At 32.8% G+C, this 21,361-nt stretch overlaps 6 protein-coding genes across 8 annotated transcripts; 3 read left to right on the top strand and 3 right to left on the bottom strand.

The window, feature by feature from the left end:
- The first annotated feature begins 1,736 nt into the window (after positions 1 to 1,736).
- Positions 1,737 to 5,612, top strand: LOC106708961 (negative elongation factor D). The gene is made up of 12 exons (XM_045680810.1): positions 1,737 to 1,933; positions 2,016 to 2,241; positions 2,336 to 2,445; positions 2,861 to 2,968; positions 3,127 to 3,276; positions 3,439 to 3,569; positions 3,691 to 3,878; positions 4,124 to 4,364; positions 4,495 to 4,705; positions 5,066 to 5,206; positions 5,288 to 5,417; positions 5,506 to 5,612. The coding sequence occupies exons 1-12, from the start codon at positions 1,874 to 1,876 to the stop codon at positions 5,535 to 5,537; spliced, it is 1,728 nt and encodes a 575-aa protein (XP_045536766.1). The 5' UTR covers positions 1,737 to 1,873; the 3' UTR covers positions 5,538 to 5,612.
- Positions 5,522 to 7,847, bottom strand: LOC106708977 (nuclear speckle splicing regulatory protein 1). The gene is made up of 5 exons (XM_014500600.2): positions 7,604 to 7,847; positions 7,380 to 7,530; positions 6,684 to 6,881; positions 6,330 to 6,495; positions 5,522 to 6,179 (listed from the first exon to the last, which is right to left on the bottom strand). The coding sequence occupies exons 1-5, from the start codon at positions 7,618 to 7,620 to the stop codon at positions 5,599 to 5,601; spliced, it is 1,113 nt and encodes a 370-aa protein (XP_014356086.2). The 5' UTR covers positions 7,621 to 7,847; the 3' UTR covers positions 5,522 to 5,598.
- A 125-nt stretch (positions 7,848 to 7,972) lies between these two features.
- LOC106708976 (probable leucine--tRNA ligase, mitochondrial) lies at positions 7,973 to 11,660 on the bottom strand. Its single transcript, XM_014500599.2, has 6 exons — positions 11,398 to 11,660; positions 10,798 to 11,247; positions 9,270 to 10,620; positions 8,892 to 9,133; positions 8,459 to 8,695; positions 7,973 to 8,197 (listed from the first exon to the last, which is right to left on the bottom strand). The coding sequence occupies exons 1-6, from the start codon at positions 11,497 to 11,499 to the stop codon at positions 7,973 to 7,975; spliced, it is 2,607 nt and encodes an 868-aa protein (XP_014356085.2). The 5' UTR covers positions 11,500 to 11,660.
- A 337-nt stretch (positions 11,661 to 11,997) lies between these two features.
- LOC106709013 (FUN14 domain-containing protein 1A) lies at positions 11,998 to 13,383 on the top strand. Of its 2 annotated transcripts, XM_014500655.2 has the most exons (4): positions 11,998 to 12,357; positions 12,439 to 12,634; positions 12,792 to 12,899; positions 13,097 to 13,155. In XM_014500655.2, exons 1-3 carry the CDS (start codon positions 12,215 to 12,217, stop codon positions 12,870 to 12,872), a joined length of 420 nt encoding a protein of 139 aa, XP_014356141.2. In that variant the 5' UTR covers positions 11,998 to 12,214; the 3' UTR covers positions 12,873 to 12,899; positions 13,097 to 13,155. The 2 variants fall into 2 exon arrangements, with proteins under 2 accessions (XP_014356141.2, XP_014356139.2); XM_014500653.2 differs by lacking the exon at positions 12,792 to 12,899 and having other exon boundaries at positions 12,000 to 12,357; positions 13,097 to 13,383.
- Positions 13,384 to 13,755: 372 nt separating this feature from the next.
- Positions 13,756 to 15,777, bottom strand: LOC106709020. The gene is made up of 6 exons (XM_014500664.2): positions 15,670 to 15,777; positions 15,409 to 15,591; positions 15,171 to 15,337; positions 14,887 to 15,033; positions 14,573 to 14,695; positions 13,756 to 14,291 (listed from the first exon to the last, which is right to left on the bottom strand). Exons 2-6 carry the CDS (start codon positions 15,502 to 15,504, stop codon positions 14,084 to 14,086), a joined length of 741 nt encoding a protein of 246 aa, XP_014356150.2. The 5' UTR covers positions 15,505 to 15,591; positions 15,670 to 15,777; the 3' UTR covers positions 13,756 to 14,083.
- Positions 15,778 to 16,287: 510 nt separating this feature from the next.
- On the top strand, positions 16,288 to 20,612 carry LOC106708978 (exostosin-1). Of its 2 annotated transcripts, none has more exons than XM_014500602.2 (8): positions 16,288 to 17,233; positions 17,407 to 17,608; positions 17,716 to 17,835; positions 18,122 to 18,439; positions 18,543 to 18,664; positions 18,867 to 19,047; positions 19,526 to 19,770; positions 20,365 to 20,612. In XM_014500602.2, exons 1-8 carry the CDS (start codon positions 16,326 to 16,328, stop codon positions 20,543 to 20,545), a joined length of 2,277 nt encoding a protein of 758 aa, XP_014356088.2. In that variant the 5' UTR covers positions 16,288 to 16,325; the 3' UTR covers positions 20,546 to 20,612. The 2 variants fall into 2 exon arrangements, with proteins under 2 accessions (XP_014356088.2, XP_014356087.2); XM_014500601.2 differs by having other exon boundaries at positions 20,362 to 20,612.
- The last annotated feature ends 749 nt before the right edge of the window (positions 20,613 to 21,361 follow it).

Below are 21,361 nucleotides of genomic sequence, written 5' to 3'. Positions count from 1 at the left end.
AGAAGTGGTAAGACACTGAAACTCTATAACTGTGACATATTCTTATGCATTGGCCAATATTGGCAATACTTTGATTCTAATACCATGATATTAAGTACGATTTTAGATTATTAGCAGAAAATAAAGAAAATAGTAAGGTATACCATTATTTGACCGATCTGTGACAAAAATAAAACTGTTGGCTTGATTCAGTAATATTTTATTTTAAGGTTTCGAAAAAATATTAACCATCAAATAATTTGAGGTCTTTCTGGCAACGCTCTTTTTTATGAATTACATAAATTTTACCGTTTTTATTTTAATGAAAATGAAACACAAATAAAAATATAAATGGTTTTGGCCACAGATTTCTCGTTACTTCTGTTTCAACATAATATGTTTTTGTACAGTAGTAAAACAGAGTTCCTTAAAAATAATTTTAAAATCGTTTCTACCATAAAGAGATTCTTTGATATTTTATTATCACTGTCAGCACCATTTTATGTAAGAAAAATTGATCTTTTATAGTTATAATATTAAGAATGATCTATATAGAAGTTGAATAATAGTTTTCCACTTCGAAGATGCTTATATTGTAGATTTATAATTCCGCATTTGAATGACCAAAATTATGCTTATTTCATATAACATAATACTAGAAAGAGACTTAAATAAATAAATATCCGTTTTTTAGCCTTTTGATGAAATTAATTTTTCAAAGTGGCAGCTACTGACTAGTTTTGATTACTAAGAATGTTGGTAATAAACTACTACGGACTTACATAGTGTAATAGGTGAAATATAAAATTGTTTGAGAACAAGATCTTGCCCTGTTATTATCAATTGAAGTAACCGTATTTTTGCAAAAGCGTTGAAAGCCATCGATAGATTTTCATGTACTATAAAACTATTAAACAATAACTCAAAACAGTTATGGTAAAGCTCTCAGATTAATATGCTTATTACAATAATACAAATATTGTACTCGTGTCCAATGTGTGACCTACAAGTAAGTATATTAGATTGTGCTAGAACAATAATAGAAACAGAAAAATGTTTATTTATCCAATCCGATGGATTGAATTTAATTTATAACCTGAATAAAAAAGAGTCAAAATTATATCTGAAACTTAAAATACAACCAGCTGAATTTCAACGCCTTTGTAGTAAATATGAAAATTCATATTTATTTAATTAGTTTTATGTAATTGTTATTTAATAAAGATCCTCTATATTGATTTTTATATTTGTTAAATGCATTTAATTATTTTGTAATTTAAATTGTTACGATATCGATAAATTGAATAAACTAAATAATAGTCTTATTTGTTTTTGTCAAAGCTCCATCATTCTTCCTCCGTACAGAGTCTGTCCCATTGCACTAAATTTAAAAAATTGCGACAATTTGTACCGGACCGACAAGAACGTGTAGTCTTCCTTGGCATGTAAATGTTTCCAAGTATTTATGTGCGATTGAACGTATGGTAGCCTCATGGTCTGACCGCAAGTAGTAATCTATCTAGACAGAATCATCTATAACCACTAGGAGTTACATTTCAGGGTGAATAAATGGAGTAACTCAAAAATAATTTATTTTGTTTGTCTAATTTAAGACTCTGGTACACCCATACCCATATGAAGGATTTCTTTTATGAAAACATTTTTACGCTATGTTAGAATGCTCGGTAGAATTTTCGTGGCGACTATTGCCAATATTGTTGTGACAGAAACAGGTAGGTGTTACTGTCAATTGTCAATGTCACATTAAATGAAAGTAACAAAGTGTTGTTGTAAAATGCGAAAATAAATAAATATTTTGCTGGTTTTGAAATCCATTTCTATTAAAACCCTTAAGAACTTTATTAATCTACTAATTTGTAATCACATTATAACAATGCCTAGTCAGTATGAGGAGGAACGTGTTTGGGAGGGATCAAACCACAATCAGTACGAAGTTAGTATATTTTTTATTAACATTCTGCAAATTTAGCTAGGCATTTTTATAGTTAATACAATAAAGTAATCGTTTTCTTTAGGAAGAGGGTGGAGATGATGTTATTGACAATCCGGAAGAAGTGCTGCAAGAATGTTTGGAAAAGTTTAAAACACCCGACTATATCATGGAACCCGGCATATTTGGCCAGCTAAAACGATACTTTCAAGCTGGTGGAAATCCAGAGCAAGTTATTGAACAATTATCAATAAATTATAATGGTGTAGCACAAATGGCAAATTTGTTAGCTGAATGGCTTATTCTTGGAGGTAATCTTTGGAAAGCATATTATTTCATTAATTAATTAAAAATTCTTTTCTTAATAATATTTTCTATAATAAAACAATTACATACATATTTTAGGTGTCAAAGTGACGGAAGTGCAAGCCATGGTGGAAAATCACCTTAAGGATATGATTTTAAAGACATTTGATCCTAAAAAAGCTGACACAATTTTCACGGAAGAAGGTGAAGTAAGTATTTGATTAGATTTAATATCTAGTTAAATAGTTTATAGTGTCTATTTTATAGTATAAAGAGGCAAATGAGCAGCGGATTGCTTAACATTAATTGATCCGACACCTATGGACATCCGTAACACCATATAGTTTAATTATAAGTCAACTGGTATATAATTGGTATTATGATGCTTCAAATATGCAAGCAACAGATGCATAATTCAATTAGTGTTTAGGCCTAAGCTAAAAAAGGGATGAATGGTCTGCATGATAGGTAATATAATCAATAAAATTTGTAAGACAAAAACCTATTGTGACAATAGATTAGAAGGCATAGGTGTCACAATTCTACTCCTAAATTTGGAATATTGGAAATCTTTGCTTCTTGTATAGCGTATATATCTGTTTATATGAATACAATTGTTTTCAGACACCAGCATGGTTAACAGAAATGATTGAACATCCAACATGGAGATCCTTGATATACAGACTGGCTGAAGAATATCCTGACTGTCTCATGTTGAATTTCACTATTAAGGTAAAAAAACAATTAATAGGTTTGATTTTTTATCTTGAATAGTCACAAAGTAAAGGAAATCTTCTGATGCTGCTTTGCTCTTTAAAACTTAAGTTTTTGATTTATAATGTTTGTTGACTCTCTTCATATTATGAGTAATTCTTTGTATTTTTCTACAGCTTATATCAGATGCTGGTTTCCAAGGAGAAATCACCAGCATATCAACTGCTGCACAGCAAATAGAGGTGTTTTCAAGAGTTCTCAAATCATCTATTGTGGGATTTCTTCAGAGTTCTGATGACTGGCAGAATAGTGTAAATGAATGTGCCGTATGTTACTATTCCTTTTTATTTATTTAAAATTCAATTAGATTTATCTGAAGAAGTCAATTAAAATATATCTAAATTTATATTTTGCATAGTACAAGATAAAGAATTATATTGTCTAAGGTACAGTTAACACTATCAATATCTGATAATTTTTATTTTCAGAAAATGGTTTGCCATGGAGCTCAAACATATGTTTACAGTCAAGTTATTGTCCACATTTTATCACAAGAGCCAAGAGGTGGGGCAATTATGAAGAGACTGGGACAAGAAATTACTCGCTGTGCACAACAAAGGTATTATATAATACAAAGTTATTATGAAGGTCTTGTTTACATACTGTTTTAATCCATATAAGCATGGCATATTGTAAAATAATGAGAAGAGTGGTTGCATTTTCTAAGTTTGTCTTTTTAGTGGTCATGATGTAACTCCGATCACGCTAGCGCTGACACCAGGCGAGTCGTGGCGAGGCGCGCGCACGGCACTCGCCGCCATGTTGTCGCGTGATGCACTAAACCCGGCCGACATATCGGTACTATTCCGTGCCTACACACAACCTGAACCGCCACCGGTGCATTTGTTAAGGATACCACAGTTTCTAGGTACTTGAATTTTTTTTTTTCCTTAAATACTCAAAAATCTATTACTACTTTTCCTGTGCTCGACCCATTTCAAAATAAATTATAATCTGAGGTTCGCGTGCAATTCATCCTATAATGCTTTTTATCAGCAAACTATCTTCCAACTAAATCCAATCAGATGTTAACTAATAACTACTACAAAATGATAAACTGTGAAATTAGTGAATGATGTATTTATTACTGAAAAAATAAAACTTGTTTTCTAGAACTTCTTGTGGACTCCTTGTTTAAATCAGGTTCCAAATTAAATCCTGAGCATAAATCAAAGTATATGTATTTACTGGCATATGCCACTAGTGTTTGTGAAGGAGTGACTCCGGGCAGACCTATTAAAGAGGAATTGAAAGCCACAGTACAAGCAATTGAAAAGATACACACAGTCTGTAGCAGTTCTGCTAGCTCAAGTGAACTTATTGCAGAACTACCTACACTGTATCATTGTATCAGGTAACATTGTCTCCTTCCTTTTGTATATTGTTCACTATTTTATCTACTAAAAAGTTGAGTTTGCCACCTTATGATATAGAAAAACCCAAAGTCATGTTTCTATAGTCCCTTTTATCTTATTTTATAACAGATTTCCAGTTGTTGGGATGGGTGTTCTGGTGTGGGTAGAATGTGTTGTGACAGAACCATCGTACTTCAAGCTGTGCACAGAACATTGTCCTGTACACTTGGCATTACTAGATGAAGTTGCTTCCTGCCATCAATTACTACATCACAGGCTATTGAGATTGCTAATACAACTTTTTGAATCCCCACAAGATGAACTGGAAATTCTAGTACAGGTATAATCACAATTGTTCAGCTCTTTTGCAGGTCAAACGACTGAAAGATACTTATTATTTACCTTATGGTTGCCCGGACTTTTTCAGCACAGAAAAAAATTGGCCTAAGTAACTCCCTCACACATAAGCTTTTTTCCAAAAAGGTCCCGTCTCAATTGGTTATAAGTAACTCAAATACATCATGTGTATGAAATATGATTTTATTGTTCAAAATTGCAGACTCCCATTTCGTTAATTGCATGAATTCATAATAATTAAAATTAATAACAGACTTTCCTCCACTATTTATGCCTACTATGGTATGCATATATAAAGTAATATTCTAAACAAAATTAATAATACGTAACATGTTCTTTGCAGTTGGAATTGAAGAAAATGCTTCTCGACCGAATGGTTAACTTACTGAGCCGCGGCTGTGTAGTGCCCGTGCTCCGCTACATCAAACAGTGTTGGCAGCGCGGCGATACTGATATATCACTCATAAGATATTTCATTACAGAGGTTAATTTAACTAAATTAAATACACACGGGAACATTCTTAAAATTGTAATTTAAAAAATAATTTAATGTTATTATTTGTAGGTGCTCGATGCAATAGCACCGCCTTATACTCAAGAATTTGTTCAATTAGTTCTTCCCATGGTCGAAAATGAGGAAATCACTGGAACTATGCGAGCAGAGGGTGAAAATGACCCTGTGTCAGAGTTCATAGGTATCATTCCTTATATTACTTTTGTATTTGAGTTCAAAAATATTTTTTTAATTGAAAGCATATCTAATGTGATTTTTTTTATTTTCAGTTCACTGTAAGGCGCATTATGTAGTAACATAATTGAATTACTAAAGAAAATGATACTACTTAAGTAAATTATGATTTTTATTTCATCAACATACTAAAATCCCCTATTAGCTTTTCTTTCATAATATCTTTTGAGAGCTTGTTCAAACACTTCTCCAACAGTACGCTTTTTCCATATATCGATTTTCTTAACAACCGGTACATCAAGTGTATTCTTAACTTGTTCATTCTTCTCATCACTCTTTACAGGTTTTACTTCCTGTTCTGAAGAGGTATCTTGTTTAATAGTGTCTTTTTTATTTAGAGGTTTTTCTTCATCATCTTTTTTACTTTTATCATTTTCTTCATCACTTGAATCATCATCAATAGAAAAGTCTGAATCTGCATCAATATTTGCATCAACTTGTTTAGATTTCTTTGACTTTCTAATTTCTTCTAGATTACATCTATTAATTTCGTCGTCAGAATCATCAATTTCACCTTCAGACATATTTTTGTGATCTGATGACTTTCTTTTTCTGTAATTCCTTTTTTTACTTAATTGTGTTTTATCAATATTGCTGGCCTTTTCAGATTTTTCAACTTCAGCCTCTTCACTACTTTGTATCTTTTGATCTTTATTCTCTGGTTTATCAGTTCCTAATTTTTGTTCATACAAATGCCGATAGAAACCACCTGAAAATAAACATTGAAAGTTATTAAAACATATTCCTGTCCATATCAAAACAATATTTGTAAACACAACAAACAAATTTAGTCCTAGGCTTATTTTCCATAGAAATAGTAGATAGAATTATATAACTCTTTTTAAGCATTAACAATTACCTAGATCTTTTTGTTTAGTTACATCTCCAATACTCTCCAAATATTCTTCATATTTCTCTTTTTCTTCCTCCTTTCTCAATTCTTCTAATTTCTGTTTATAAGCAGAAGTCACAAAAACTTCCTTATCTGCAAACTCATCTCCCTCTTTTTCTCTTTCTTTTTGTATCTGAAACACAAACATTATTTATTTTTGTAAAGCAATATTTCTTCTTTGCTTTATTTTAAAAGACATAACAAATACATTATAGATATGATATTTTATATCAATTTAGATCAAATCAGATCATGCAAAATATGTGCCAAAGGCAAATGCAAAACATGGTATGTTAACTTAGTGTTATAAACAATAATTACTTGTCTCTCTAATCGCCGTTCATTTTCAATCTTTCTCTTGTTTGCAGCTTTCATCAAATTTTCTATATATTTTGGTTTCTTTTGTTCTTTACTCTTTTCTTTTTTCTCCTCCTTTTTACTTATCATAGAGTCATATATTTCATCATACTGGTACACAGTAGGATCCTCATTTATAGCCTTTTCTTGTGATATTTTACTCTGAAAGATTAAAATAATTTATTAACCTTACTAGCAAAATTTATTATTATATTTGTTCTTTACTATGCTCAGTTAATGTATAAATAAAGGGACCTTATACCTTATGTACTATGTCAAAAAATAACATTAATAGGCCATCTCCACTAAAATAAACTTAGAAAATGGATGTCTTATTGGTTCTATCTTTTTCTATAATTTATTGCACACCAAGCAATGCACTTGTCATACATAAAATTTTCTATAAGTGCAACATTGGTCACTTACATCATATTGAGACCATTTATATGTTATTAGAAAAAACACATTAACTTATTGTAAAATTAATTGTTGGATGTACATTGATTCTTGTGAGAACAGAAATATTACTTTCAATATTATTTATTGTTTAAGTCAATTAAAGTAGATGTTATGCATGATATATAACCGTTTTAAAACTTGATCAGCTTTTTATGATATAAATATGTAAAACAGTTAATCATGTATTAAAATAATGAATACCTGTCTATTAATGTTATCACTCGGTCTTAGAAGAACTAGTTTTTTCTTAGGTTCATCGTCAGAATCTGTGTCATTACCAAAAACATTACGAGTAGCCTGAAAGGTAGGTTGTTTAATTTTTTTAGATTTTTCTGATAAAATGAGACCATATCTGAAAGTAAATTATAAGTTTATTAAATAAGGACTATAAAGAATACAATATATGAAAATATTAAAACACACACTTTTTATTACTATCCATGACATTTAACTATATAAGAAAATGTTTACTGAACAACATCGGATGTAGATATAAGTTCAATTTGATTTTAGTTAAGATTGTGTATATAAAATCGTATATAGTGAATAAAAAATGCAGTACAAATTGTAAATGAGAATGAGTAAATGTCACTGTCACACAAATGCATACGTGAGTGACAGTTGACAAAAATGTAATCAAAGAGCAAATAGTCTCCTTTGGAGTAATAGACAGGACATTTTTTTTTCATTAGCATTTTTAATTAGCGTGAGTAATAATTCGTTACTGACTTTGGCAAATTAAACAAATAATTTTAACATTAAAAACAGTTTTATTTTGCTAACATTTTATAATTTCAACAAGTTTCTTGAATCTTTGATTTTTGAACATTTCTGTTTGTGTAAATATACAATATTGCTCGACAGTTCGGGAAAAGTTCATATTTGGTATTTACTATGCCTCTTGCAATTCTTTTAGCAACAGGTTCTTGCTCGACCATCATTTGTAGAGCCCTTTCGTGGTTGATTTTGGAAAGTTCATCCGCCCTTATTTTAAGGTCGCACCTGTCAGCTCCATCTACCTAATAAATTAATTATATTTGATTAAATTTAAATCAATTGTATAGTAGAGTTTATACAAATAAGTTATTTAAATTCATTTATTGAATATATCGTCTGTGAATTTCAAATGGTGTGACATTTGTATATGAACACTATTGCTATCTCTGCTTTCTTTTTAAAGAGAATGGAAAGGATGCCAAATTGTCGTAATACATGTGTTAAAATTGTGGAGATTCACCGCAAAAGCTCTACTAAAATTCAATAAATGATTAAATACATACCTTGCATAAGAATGACAGTTCAAAATTGTTGTCCACCTGCGGCCACTGTTGCTCTAGTACACTTTTCTGCCAGTCTATTATAACTGAGTTATTGTTTATTCTATTAGGCGTAGATAAAAATCCTGCCCACAATTCAGAGCAAAAATGTGGAGTGACCGGTGTCAACATAATAATTAATGCTGCAAGAGCTAGTTCATACTCTTTACTGTTAGCTATCACTTCTGGTGGTATACTATTCTACAAAATGAATTAATATAAAATAATATGAGTCCATAAGAATTTATTATTATTTTTATATTAACTGAACAACTGTAACTGTCTCTCACATTAAATAAGCCAAAATGGCAAAATGGCCATTTTGGCTTATTTAATGTGAGAGATTTACCCATTAACTGTTCTATTAAATAGTGATCTTTAAAAATCTTATACTCACTCGTAATACATTTGTCAAGCTCTGTAATCTTGAGATACCAACACTCAGTTTTTGGGTGTATTTAAAATGATATGTTGCAGTGGCATTGAAATAGTTTCTTGCATTCCAAATTTTTGTATCCAAATCTTCCATTTCTTTTGACATATAGTTTTCCTTAATGAGATCTGGATTATTTCTGTGCTTCATAAAATCCCGAATAGTTATCCACAAGCGGTGTTGCCAGTTTAATACACCTGGAAGAGCTACAATAAAGCATGTTAGTTACATTACTTAAAGTAGATTATAGATTTATAAATCCACTTTTACACATAGCAACCTTAATGGCCATGAATACATTCATTTGAAGATTGTATCTAGATCAACAAAAAACATACTAACTCGCATCAGACCAACGTCTACTTGTAGCAGGGGGCACATCAGCCAGCATTAGTAGTCGTGTTGTGTCACACCCATAGCTGGTCAACAACCTTTTTGGATTTTCACCATTATATTTAGATTTACTCATTTTTTCCCACTGAACTAAAACAGGTTCACCAGTGCTTTTTTCTTTGTATTCTTTACCTACTTTTTCAACATCCTCTGGGGGTATATACTTTCCAGATGCTTTAATTTTGTAACTTTGTCCCATAACCATACCTTGAACTAAAAGTTTCTTGAAAGGCTCTGGCTCCATAGTCCATCCAAGAGAATGTAGAAAATAACTCATAAACCGAGCATAATATAAGTGCAAAACTGCATGTTCTTTACCACCAATGTAACAATGAACAGGGGTAAAATCTTTAATTTTTTCTTTACTGAATGGCATAGTTGTGTTGTCATGATCCAAAAAACGATAAAAGTACCAAGAAGAATCGACAAATGTATCCATTGTGTCTGTTTCCCTTGTTGCAGTACCTGAGCATTTGGGACATTTACATGTCATCCAATCCTTCATATTTTTTAATGATGGGGGCCCAAATTCAAGAGATTCAATGTCAGGTAATGTTATAGGGAGATCATCGTAGGGTACAGGAACTATTCCACATTCGGAACAATAAATAATTGGTATGGGTGTGCCCCAAAACCTTTGTCTAGATATCAACCAATCTTTAAGCTTGGAACTAACAAAATGTCCTCCAACATTTAGACTTAAAGCTATATCTATTGCTTTTTGGTTTTCATTGTCTATATTTATGTTTCCAGTTGCTTGTTCAAAAGAAATTCCAAGATCTTGAGATATTTTTCTATCTTCAACATCTACAGAAGGACATGCAAGATATACTTCCTGTCCCTCAGGATAATTGACATTGTCTGTAATATATATTGGTATTTCACAATTTGTTATTGGATTAATACATTTTGTACTTAAACTTTTGTCTTTTAGGTATTCATCTAGAATTATATTATCTTTTTGCATAGTTAAGAATTCCCCATGTATGAGCTTGTATGGTTCAGAGGTCCACACATCAAAAGATTTAACAATATCGCCTACTTTGACCTGAAATGTGACTGAAATCCCATTGCATTCTCCAATCCAATGTTTTTGAAGGTTGATGATATCCTTCCAGTTCTCTAAATTTTTACTATTCAGACCATCATATAACTGTTTAGCATATTTTGTTGTCCTGATAAACCATTGAGTTAGAACCTTTTTTTCAACTTTAGCACCTGATCTCCATGAGCAGCCATTATCGTCAACTTGTTCATCTGCTAACACTGTTTTGTCTACCGGATCCCAGTTCACCTTTGCCTGCAATTTATTTGCATTTATTGAGCATCTTAATGAATACTGTCCAAAAGTTAAAAGCACTTGTTTCTGACCTTTATTAGGAAGGTTAGTGATCTAAATAAATGTGTATATGTAGGTCACAACAAGATGTAAATGAATATTATAAAACAAAAGAAAATTGGAAATTGGTAAACTTACCTTACTTTGGTAAGCTAAACCATTTTCAAATAATTTAAGAAATATATATTGTGTCCATTTGTAATAACTGGGGTCACATGTATTTATTTCCTTGTCCCAATCAAAGTTAAAGCCTAAATCAAAAAGTTGTTCTTTCATTGTAGAAATATTAGTCTTTGTCCAGTTCTGTGGAGGAATGTTACGCTCTAAGGCTGCATTTTCGGCAGGTAAACCAAATGCATCCCAGCCTATTGGATGTAAAACATTTTTTCCATTCATTTGATGAAACTTTGCAATCGTATCCGATATAGAATATACTCGAACATGTCCCATGTGCAAATTCCCAGACGGATATGGAAACATTGGCAGCACATAGTATGGTGTGTCATTAACCTTACTATTTTTACGTTGTACATTTTTACACCAATGCTTTTCTATTTTTAACTTAATCTCTGTTGAGATATCTTCATTCTGCAATAAAATTACAGAAACAAATTATTTAAGGATAAATGAACTATGAGGTGGACTTGCAAATCTATGTTTATATAGCATAATGTACAGGTAATTTTTAATTTTTTTTATGGAAGCTATAGAAGTAAGTATGTGCTTATTTATCCGTACCCATAGGCCAAGACCACCATTGAATCTTTTAAAAATTTTAAATGATCCACGCCGAAGATTTAATACACATCCTGGAATCCTCATCTTATATGGAAAAGTCATCGAAGACGTCTTAGAGATATTTACATTTGAGCATTGTAAAGGTTTAAGCTAAATTTAACGCATTCTAAACCTAAGTATGAATAAGTATTAACGTAATAGTTATACTTATTTTGCATGTTACCAAATGGTAAAACTTATATTACAAAAAATATATCAATATTCAACGACAGTGACAGAAAAAGCAAATGTCAGTGTTGTCACTCACTGACGATTACTGTCAAGCAACGACCTTTATGAATGGAATGGCTACAAGACGTTGTATTTTGTGCCTATTCAATTATCATCATTTTGACGCTGTAGTCGTGGTTTGTAGCGGTGGTGTGGATTCGATATATATTACAAATACAATAATCTATCGTGTTACTACAGGAGCGTTAAAACAGAACGAAGCAAAAGCTGTTATTTCTAAGAAATCGTCTATCCATTTATAAAGATCAGTACTGTCAACTATCTCATTTATGGTATCTGCTTGTAAAAGAGTATACACTCTTTGCTATCTAAATTCTATAATTACGTCAAACCATAGACGATGAATCACACACCAAATTTATCTCTTATTTTATTTGTATTGTATTGCATTGTTCTGCTTCATTCGATGTAATTGCGCTATTTCATCGAAAAAGTTAAACGCTAAAAGATAGGTTGAAGTTAAACTATAATAAGATAGTAGGCCTTAGTTGCCTGATTGCACCAATTTATAGAAGCAAACTTGGAGATGGCTAAACCAAAAACAGAAGATGCTTCTGAAGAAGCGAAAAAAATCGTCGATGACGCAAAAAATTTTATCGAAAAAGCTATAGGAGATATTGGAAAAACTTCTGCAACAAAACAACTTATTTTGGGAACTGCGTCGGGATGGTATGTGTATATGATTTTTATCTATACAACTTTTCTCGCTTACACACAATGCATTGACTAATGCCGCAATCGTATTTTTAGGATTACTGGTTTTATAACAATGAAAATTGGTAAATTTGCTGCTGTTGGAATTGGTGGAGGTGTTATACTGTTGCATATTGCCAGCCAAAAAGGCTACGTTGATATCAACTGGGATAAAATCAATAAGAAAGTTGACAAAATCAGCGACAAAATAGAGAAAGAAGCTACAGGAAAATCTCCAGATTGGTTCGAAAAAGTAAGGCAAAAGATAATAATTATATTTCTTTATTTTTTAGTAAATGCCTTGGCCGGTTTCAATAAAATTCCTTTATAACAGCCTAATCTCAAGGTTAGAACAGAACAGTGATTTCTTTATAAATTGATATTTTTTGCAAAAGTTTTTTTTGTTGCAGGTGTTAACATTTGTCAAAGATAATTCGTATTATTCAGCTGGCTTTACTGGTGGATTCTTTTTTGGAATAGCATCTTCATGAAATTTAAAATTTATTATTAATTTGACAGTGAGTTTATAATTTTATTAAGCCGGTCAAGCCAAAATCTCATTTAACTTTTCAGTGAAATATATTTTGATATAAAGTGCTGCTTTTTTAACAAATTGTTAAGGTTTAAGAAATCTAAAAAAAGTTTTATTGAGAGTATTATTGAGTTTATTGGGAAAATTGCATTCAATTTTAAAATTTAAATAATCCAATTACAGGTAGAGAGATTTGTGGATCGCAAAATTGACAAAGCTGAAGATTTGTTAAAGAAAAAAGAGAAAAAGGCAAAGAAATGGTTTAACAATTTCACTGGCGATGATCACTACAAAGCAACTGAAACACACATATTTTTAACATCTTTTGTTGCTGGCATGGCTATTGGACTTCTTTGTGGAAAATAAACTTTCCAACTTAAAATTCTATTAAAAAACTCATTAATCACTTCAATTATTCTTAAAGTAGATCTGTTTAACATATAATTAGATTTGTGATCGTAGTATGCATAAGAAATGTAAATGATTTAAAATATTGCTTGTCACTTTCAGTATTGTTTATTATTGTGCAATAAATTTAATTTATAATCTTTCTGGTTTATTATTATGTATTATATTTGAGCATAATTCATAAATTGTGACTCATATTTATCTGCCAAAAGTCATCTACTTATGAAAGTAAACCTTGTTATATGCATGTATATACACCAAAGAGTACAATAATATATATACATATACAAATATGTATGATATACACTAACATTATTTAACCATTTAGTATGTCTTGTTAATTAATGGTTATGTTATATAATGCCTATTCTTATAGTTGACCACTACTCTGGTTCTATACACCCTATAATAACTACTACTCCTAATCTTCACATTGCACAAATAAAGAACTATGCTATCTAGGTATTAATTTCAAAGTGTTAAAGGTTAAAGCAAACATGTTAACAAAGTGGTGGTGACCTCCAAGTGAATGCCATTCTCTTTGACATTTACTTTTGTGTGATAAAGGTGAACAACTTTGTGTAACCAATTATTCTGGAATATTATGAAAAAGTCTTGCATAATCTGTAGCAATTGTGTGGACAGGTAGAAGGATATTTATTATGGATGATTAAATTATTGATTTACTTTTTTTTGTATATTTTGCCTGAAATATGAACAATTAATGTACACACAGTAGAAAAACACTATTTAAAACAGTTCTCATTCAATTTCTTTATTCCTGATATAAAATTTATACAGCTCCTTAAGCTCCAAGCTTTCCAAAAATGCTCTGTAAGATCTTATGTAATTTCTTTTTATAGCAAGGACAGCTCTCTGATAGTATCTCTTCTTATAATCTGGTAAAGATTCCCAATTTGTACAATTTTCTGCTTCAGTGCCCAAAAATAAAAAAAGTTCTTTGCCAGACCTGAAATTAATAATTTTTAAATCTTGTAAAATTTACAACACTGTTTTTAACAAACATGAATAAAATATATTTTATGTTAAAGCAATTTAAAAAACAATATTTTGTCCAAAATTATGATTTTTTTTTATTAAAACAGCTCTACAGTGAGAGGCAGTGATGCAATGATGATAATAATAATAATAATCAAAATATATGTACCAAGTTAAAGCAAGTTGATACACCTAGCATTAAAGATATTGGTATGTTTTTGGATTGATGAAAATCATCACAGTAATACTTACATTACACTTGGTGGAATTGGTTCAGGCAGTTTTTCTCGCATGAACAGTTGATCTTGAGTTATATTACTCTTTTCATTTATATCACTTGGAATTTGTTGATTTACTGAGAAAGTGATATCTGACCTTCAAGAAATTTTTGTTTTTATAAAATTTTACCTGTGAAAATATTACAAAGGAAAGAGCTTCGATTGTTTTGGATAAACTCAAAAATTACAATTTTTTACCAAAAGAGTAAAATTTAAAAAAAGTATTTTTTGAAGAAGAAATTAACAGAATACCAAAATATGAAGTGTTTAATTTAAGGTATTACTTACATTTTTTTATCATCCATATCGCCACAAGTACGCCACGTAATAGTACTGATATTTTGTGGTATATTTTCCTGTAAGCTTTCATTTAAATTTATTTCAATCTGATTTGGTCCCAGAATGTAACTATTTTTGCTGTTTTCAGGTCTGGAACTATAAAAAAAATGCATAAAGAGTGTGACCTTATATATAGAATGCTACACACTAATTCTTTCATATAATTATAATTTTATTCTATGCTATAAAATATGGAAAACTATAAAATAGGTACTAGTAAAAATGGAACTTACCGATTTTGACTCTTATTTCTTAGATAAGGCTTTACATTTTTAAGGGAAGCTGCGATTTTTTGCTTATGTTCTGCTATTACTTCATCATGTTTTGAAATGAATACCTGTTTCTCATCATCATTAAGGGAAAGCCAAGATTGGGTTGCCTCTTTTAAAAGTTTATGATTCTAGAATCAAGTTTAAGAAAATTAATCGTTAACGGGTTTCAATGCATTTAGGAATTATATATAAAACATACCTTTTTAATATTTTTGTCCAACAATTGTCGTTTATTACAATATAAATGAATATATAAATGTAATGGTGATCGAGGAATACGGTCAACAGTCTCCATTTTAGTATAATTCGATTTAAGGAGTATTTTAAGGTTCACTGCTAGTTCTAATATTTAAAAAAGTATATTACAATCTAATAAGTTAACCTACAAAATTAAAATCTTAGCTATAGTTAGAATTGAAATTATAAATCTTTGGGACAATTCCAAAAAGTACAAGCCTACTTAATTATGGATAAAAATAGATCACTCATCGAATTCGAAACGAATATTATATTTAATTTCTTCATTTTCTTCAAAAACTGACAGCATTCAGATCAATACACATTAACAGCTGGACTGGACAATAAAAACCAAAGAGTATGTTAGTAGAATCACTAGAAGTTGGTTTATGATTATTTTACACTGTCTATGTCTAATGCTACCTACTAGATAGGATAGGATATTGAATAGCTCCTAATGTCTTCAGAGAATCTATGGCCATTAAAATATAATTGAGGACCTGCTTGCTTATCTCAGTCTCTATAATTGATTTTAAAATTCAAAGTTATGATGTTATGTATTAGCTTCCTTTCATATTTCCATAATCTAAAACTTCCCTGCTCTATAATCTGCTGATGTTATTGATTTAAAATTGACATTGACATTTTACAATTTGACACTTGATGAGACATAGGAATTTATAGGATTAAAAATAAATAAACATTAATTAACAAAAAAAATATATGTGTAATATAATAATATCAGTACATTTATACACAGTATAGAATTGTAACATTCCAATTATGTAATCCATCGTGATCTGCTTATTGTTATGTATAATTTAAAACATAAAATATGCTTCTAAAAACATATACTTTTATTATAGAAAAAATGGGAAAATGTTAAGGCAGAAAAGATTTAATGAAATCACTTTAAAATTCGCTATGCAGGCTAAGAAGCGATATATTTTACTTTTATTTTCATGTAGCTTACTTATTTATGGTTACTTGAGTGGATTTCGCTTAAAAACTGAATTGGCGCAAAAGATTCGCCGTGAACAACTGCCTTCATTTGCAACACTAGAAGAATTATACGAGGCCCCTTCTAGACAAAAAAGGAGCCCGCATGCTACAGTAAAATCATGTCGTATGGAGACATGCTTTGATTTTTCAAAATGTGGTGATGAGCCTAAAGTTTATGTTTATCCCACTGATGGCCCAGTCAGTGCTACTTATCGTAAAGTATTATCCGTCTTAAGAGAATCGAGATATGCCACACGAGACCCAAATGAGGCATGTTTGTTTTTACCAGCTGTGGATACTTTGGATGCTGATCCTTTGTCACCAGAACATATACCTGATGTAGCTCAAAGGTTATCAAGGTTGCCTCATTGGAAGAATGGTCGTAATCATATTATATTCAATTTATATGCTGGCACCTGGCCTGATTATGCTGAGAATGCATTAGGTTTTGACCCAGGTGAAGCAATTTTAGCAAGAGCAAGTGCCTCGGAAACTATTTTCCGCGATGGCTTTGACATATCATTGCCTTTGTTTCATAAAGAGCACCCTGAGAGAGGAGGTGCTGCACCTGCTGCCACTGCTAATCCTTTTCCAGCACCAAAAAGACATTTATTAGCATTTAAAGGAAAACGATATGTGCATGGTATTGGGAGTGAGACAAGGAACTCATTATGGCATCTACATGATGGTAACAACCTCATATTGGTAACAACATGTCGACATGGAAAGTCCTGGAAGGACCTGAGGGATGAGAGGTGTGATGAAGACAATAGAGAATATGATAAGTAAGGATAAATTAAGTCTTTAAACACAACAATTGAATCAATAACAGTTCACTATTATTACCATTTCTCTCATCAAAATGGTGAACAATATCACTTAAAATTCTCAATTAGAATTTTCTCTATTTTCTGTTTAACAATATATTAAAATATAACATGTTTATAATTTTTTTCAGGTTTGATTATGAACAGTTGTTAGCAAACTCAACGTTCTGCTTAGTCGCTAGAGGGCGGCGCCTCGGGTCTTACCGATTCTTAGAGGCGCTGGCTGCTGGCTGTGTTCCTGTTTTATTAAGTAATGGTTGGAGGTTACCGTTTGATGAACGTATTGACTGGCGTCGCGCTGTAATATGGGCTGATGAGCGTCTTTTGCTTCAGGTCGGGACGTCTTGAATTGCAAAACATATATCTAAAACATTGTAAATTGTTAATTTTATAACATTACATAATTTGAAACATGCATAAAATTAAATTGTTCATTTCAGGTGCCAGAGCTTGTACGTTCAGTTCCTCCTGAGCGTATACTTGCTTTGCGACAACAAACGCAATTATTATGGCAACAGTACTTTTCTTCTATTGAGAAAATAGTTTTTACGACAGTAGAGGTATTTTACATATATATTCTTATAAACTTTGTGTCTATTCTGCTATGACTACGGTCTATTATGTCCTGACTTAAATAACCACAGCAAAGTAGCCATGCGGTAATGCACGGTAGTTAGTTCGCGACTCAAGCAGTGTCTTGCCTATGCTAAGAACGGGTCTGCTTCGCTCTGAAAAAATGGCAAGACATATGAAGATGCTCACTCAGTCAAGACACAACAAAAAAATTCATATTTGAAGATGGGAATTATTTTGAATAATGATGTGAAACATTTTTTTTTGCTACAGCTGTTATTTGAGCGAATTTTAGCGCATCGGTCGTCGAAACAACGCGAGGCACTTATCTGGAATGCGTCACCCGGCGCTCTGGGCACTTTAGCTACATACGGGGACTCCCGGGCACATTACCCGATGGGCGTAGCAGTACCGGTGGCTCCCCCCGCGCCCTCGCCTCCACCCATCCCTCTGCCCGTGCCGTCCGTACCATCCATAGCACCGCCCCCAACGCCCGGAGACACTTACACCGCCCTGTTGTACGTCCAAGCAACATCCCCCGCCTTACATAAACTACTTGCAAACATAGCTAGCAGTGAATACTGCGAAAAGGTAATTTAATGATAATTCGAACGATGTGATAGTGACAATAAAAATTACAAAAATTTTCACCGCGTTGTGATAATAGTAAATTTTCCTTTCAATTAATGAACAGGTAGTGTTAGTGTGGGACAGTGAACGCGCGGCCCCGACACTCAAGTCGCTAGCGCGCATGGCGGGCGATGACCGTGAGCCGCTACCCGTGGTTGTTATCGATGCCACCACTCATTACCCCGGGTAAATTAAATCTTTGTATCTTTCAGACGCATTCCACTGAGAAATCGTAGCAAAGAACATATTGAAAATTACTTACTGTTAAATTGGACCATTTGCACTTTTTGACTGATTTCGACAAAAGCTTATATTTGATATTAGATACATTAAATTAGACAATTGAATCTAAAATAATAATCTTAAATAAAAAATGTGAATGATTCAGTGAAGGTGTATCAGCGAGATGGCAGCCGCTGTGGGCCGTCCCCACGGCAGCGGTGTTCTCCTTAGACGGAGACGCGCCGCTGTTGGCAGAGGAGTTGGACTTCGCCTTCCGCGTGTGGCAGCACTTCCCAGAGCGCATCGTGGGCTACCCAGCTAGAAGTCATTACTGGGATGAGGCCAAGGTATCCTATTTACTGTTATATGACCGACTAGTGAGAGTTCGTCGACGAGGAATTAAATAAAAAGTAACCTACCTTCCAGTAACAATCACCAGGAACAAACGGAGACTTGCGGACAGACATGTTCGCGAAATATGATTATTTTTTTAGATACTACATACAGACACTCTAATTTTATTATTTGTATAGATAGATATATTGCATAAAAAGTATACGCGCCAAAATCGATATCAAAATGCTTTGCTCTAACTAAAATGTGCCCAATTCATTCTCCTCTCTTTTCCAGCCATTTTGTATAAGTAAATTATTGAGGGTATGGATGTGCGGGGGAGGGGATATTTAGAAAAAAATACTTTTTTTGTGTTCTGCAGATGCAACTATTGCTTGTTATACATATCTTTGGACAGAGGTCAATTTGCTATTATAGATATACCGATTGCCACCTTCAATTTAAAATAGATATTTTATTTCATAATGTTAGGACGCATGGGGATATAGCAGTAGATGGGGCGGTGCGTATTCCATGGTGCTGCCGGGAGCAGCGCTGGTGCACCGCGCGGCGCTCGCGCTGTACGGCGCCGGCGCGCCCGCGCTGCGCCTGGCCGTGCGGCGCGCGCGCAACTGCGAGGACATCTTGCTCAATTGCCTCGTCGCGCATCTCACGCGCCGCCCGCCGCTCAAGCTGGCGCAGCGGCGACGTTACAAGCCTCCGCACCATAAATACAGGTTAATATAAACCTACAACACTCCTACACACAAATATAATTAAGACCACTAATAAATCTTAATACAACTAAAGTGAGACCACAAGTACAATAGTGTACCGCCACAACTTCTTTCAAGTTCGAGTTATATTGCCATTCAAATACTTGGACTTCCTTCTGTTTCGTAATCTAAACCTTAATAGCCGTAACGTGTCTGGACTCGATTTATATCATACTAATATTATAAATGTGCATGTTTAGATGGATGGGTGGATATTTTTTGAAGAACGGCTCAACGGATCTCTATGAAATTTGGCATATATGTAGAATGTTGTCTGGAAGAACACATAGGCTACTTAATAAGTTTTTTTTTTAAATTCCGTGCGGACAGAGTCGCGGACGACAGCTAGTCGATAATAAATCATGAAAGTTAATCCAAAATGCAGTGTACGAAATATAAGTTAAAGAAAACATCGCTTATAGTATACTTAACTAAGCAGTCAGTCTCAATTAGTCTTTAGTTGGTTACTAAGGGTGATCATTTGCATAGATTTACTACTCTTACTTAATTTGCACTTTGAGATCCAGTTAAGAACTGACTAAGAATGTATAGCAGGTCATCGTGGAGCGACCCGGAGCACTTCGTGCAGCGACAGTCGTGTCTGAACACATTCGCGACGGCGTGGGGCTACATGCCGCTGCTGCGCTCCGTGCTGCGCCTCGACCCCATACTGTTCAAGGATCCCGTCTCCACGCTCAGGAAGAAATACAGGAAGATGGAACTGGTGACCTCGTAAACTTACCTTCTACCATATATACATGTTTCGATGTCTTTGTCTTTTTTAATCAAAACTTTAGAAAAGATTTTCTGTTCATAAAACGTGTATTATTAGGATGGAATATAAAATGAAATGTCACATCAATCGATGGAAATGAATGAGAAAACTGTGATTAACTTTAATCAAAATAATTAAAGTTAATTACATTTATCTATTTGCATTCTTACATATTATATCAATTATGTAATATTATAATATTTAAGTGACATAGATGAAACTACAATTATAGCGGTTGTTTACTTAAAAATCTGCACCATTATTGTAGTAGAACGAAATATATTGTTTTCACAATTGTTGTTAAAAATCATACTTTTTTCATCCTCACCCATCCTCAATATATCAGGCGCATTGCGACCTTCGGTCTTACTAAAATGTACTCGTTGTTCGAGTCGAAAACTCTAATGAATACATTATATACTTTTTAAAGGCCTATGAAAGTCTAGAACTGCCTCTCCCTGATTAGTTTTATAGTTACAGTCTGCTAATGTAGATTTTTCATAGCAAATCTAATCCCTAACAGACGACAGACAGCCAGGTATGATCCGCACCACCTCGACGTCGGGCATTCCTGAACGGTGCGGTTCTCGCGGAATTTTCAGCCACACAGGGAGAGGTAGTGAAGGGTCTGTTACCGGTGGTATTCCCAATTTCTGCGGATCCTCTCATGTTGCAGATGTCCTTTGGCGGCGATGATCACTTTGTTCTTCGCAGTACTCGTTTGCCCTATTGTTAATAAAAAAAAACAACCTATGGGACTCCCTAGACCTAGAATTC

The sequence above is a fragment of the Papilio machaon genome, chromosome 2 (assembly GCF_912999745.1).
Source record: "Papilio machaon chromosome 2, ilPapMach1.1, whole genome shotgun sequence".
NCBI lineage: Eukaryota > Metazoa > Arthropoda > Insecta > Lepidoptera > Papilionidae > Papilio > Papilio machaon.
Note: the sequence above shows the minus strand (reverse complement) of the source record. Positions and strands in the feature narration are given on the sequence as shown.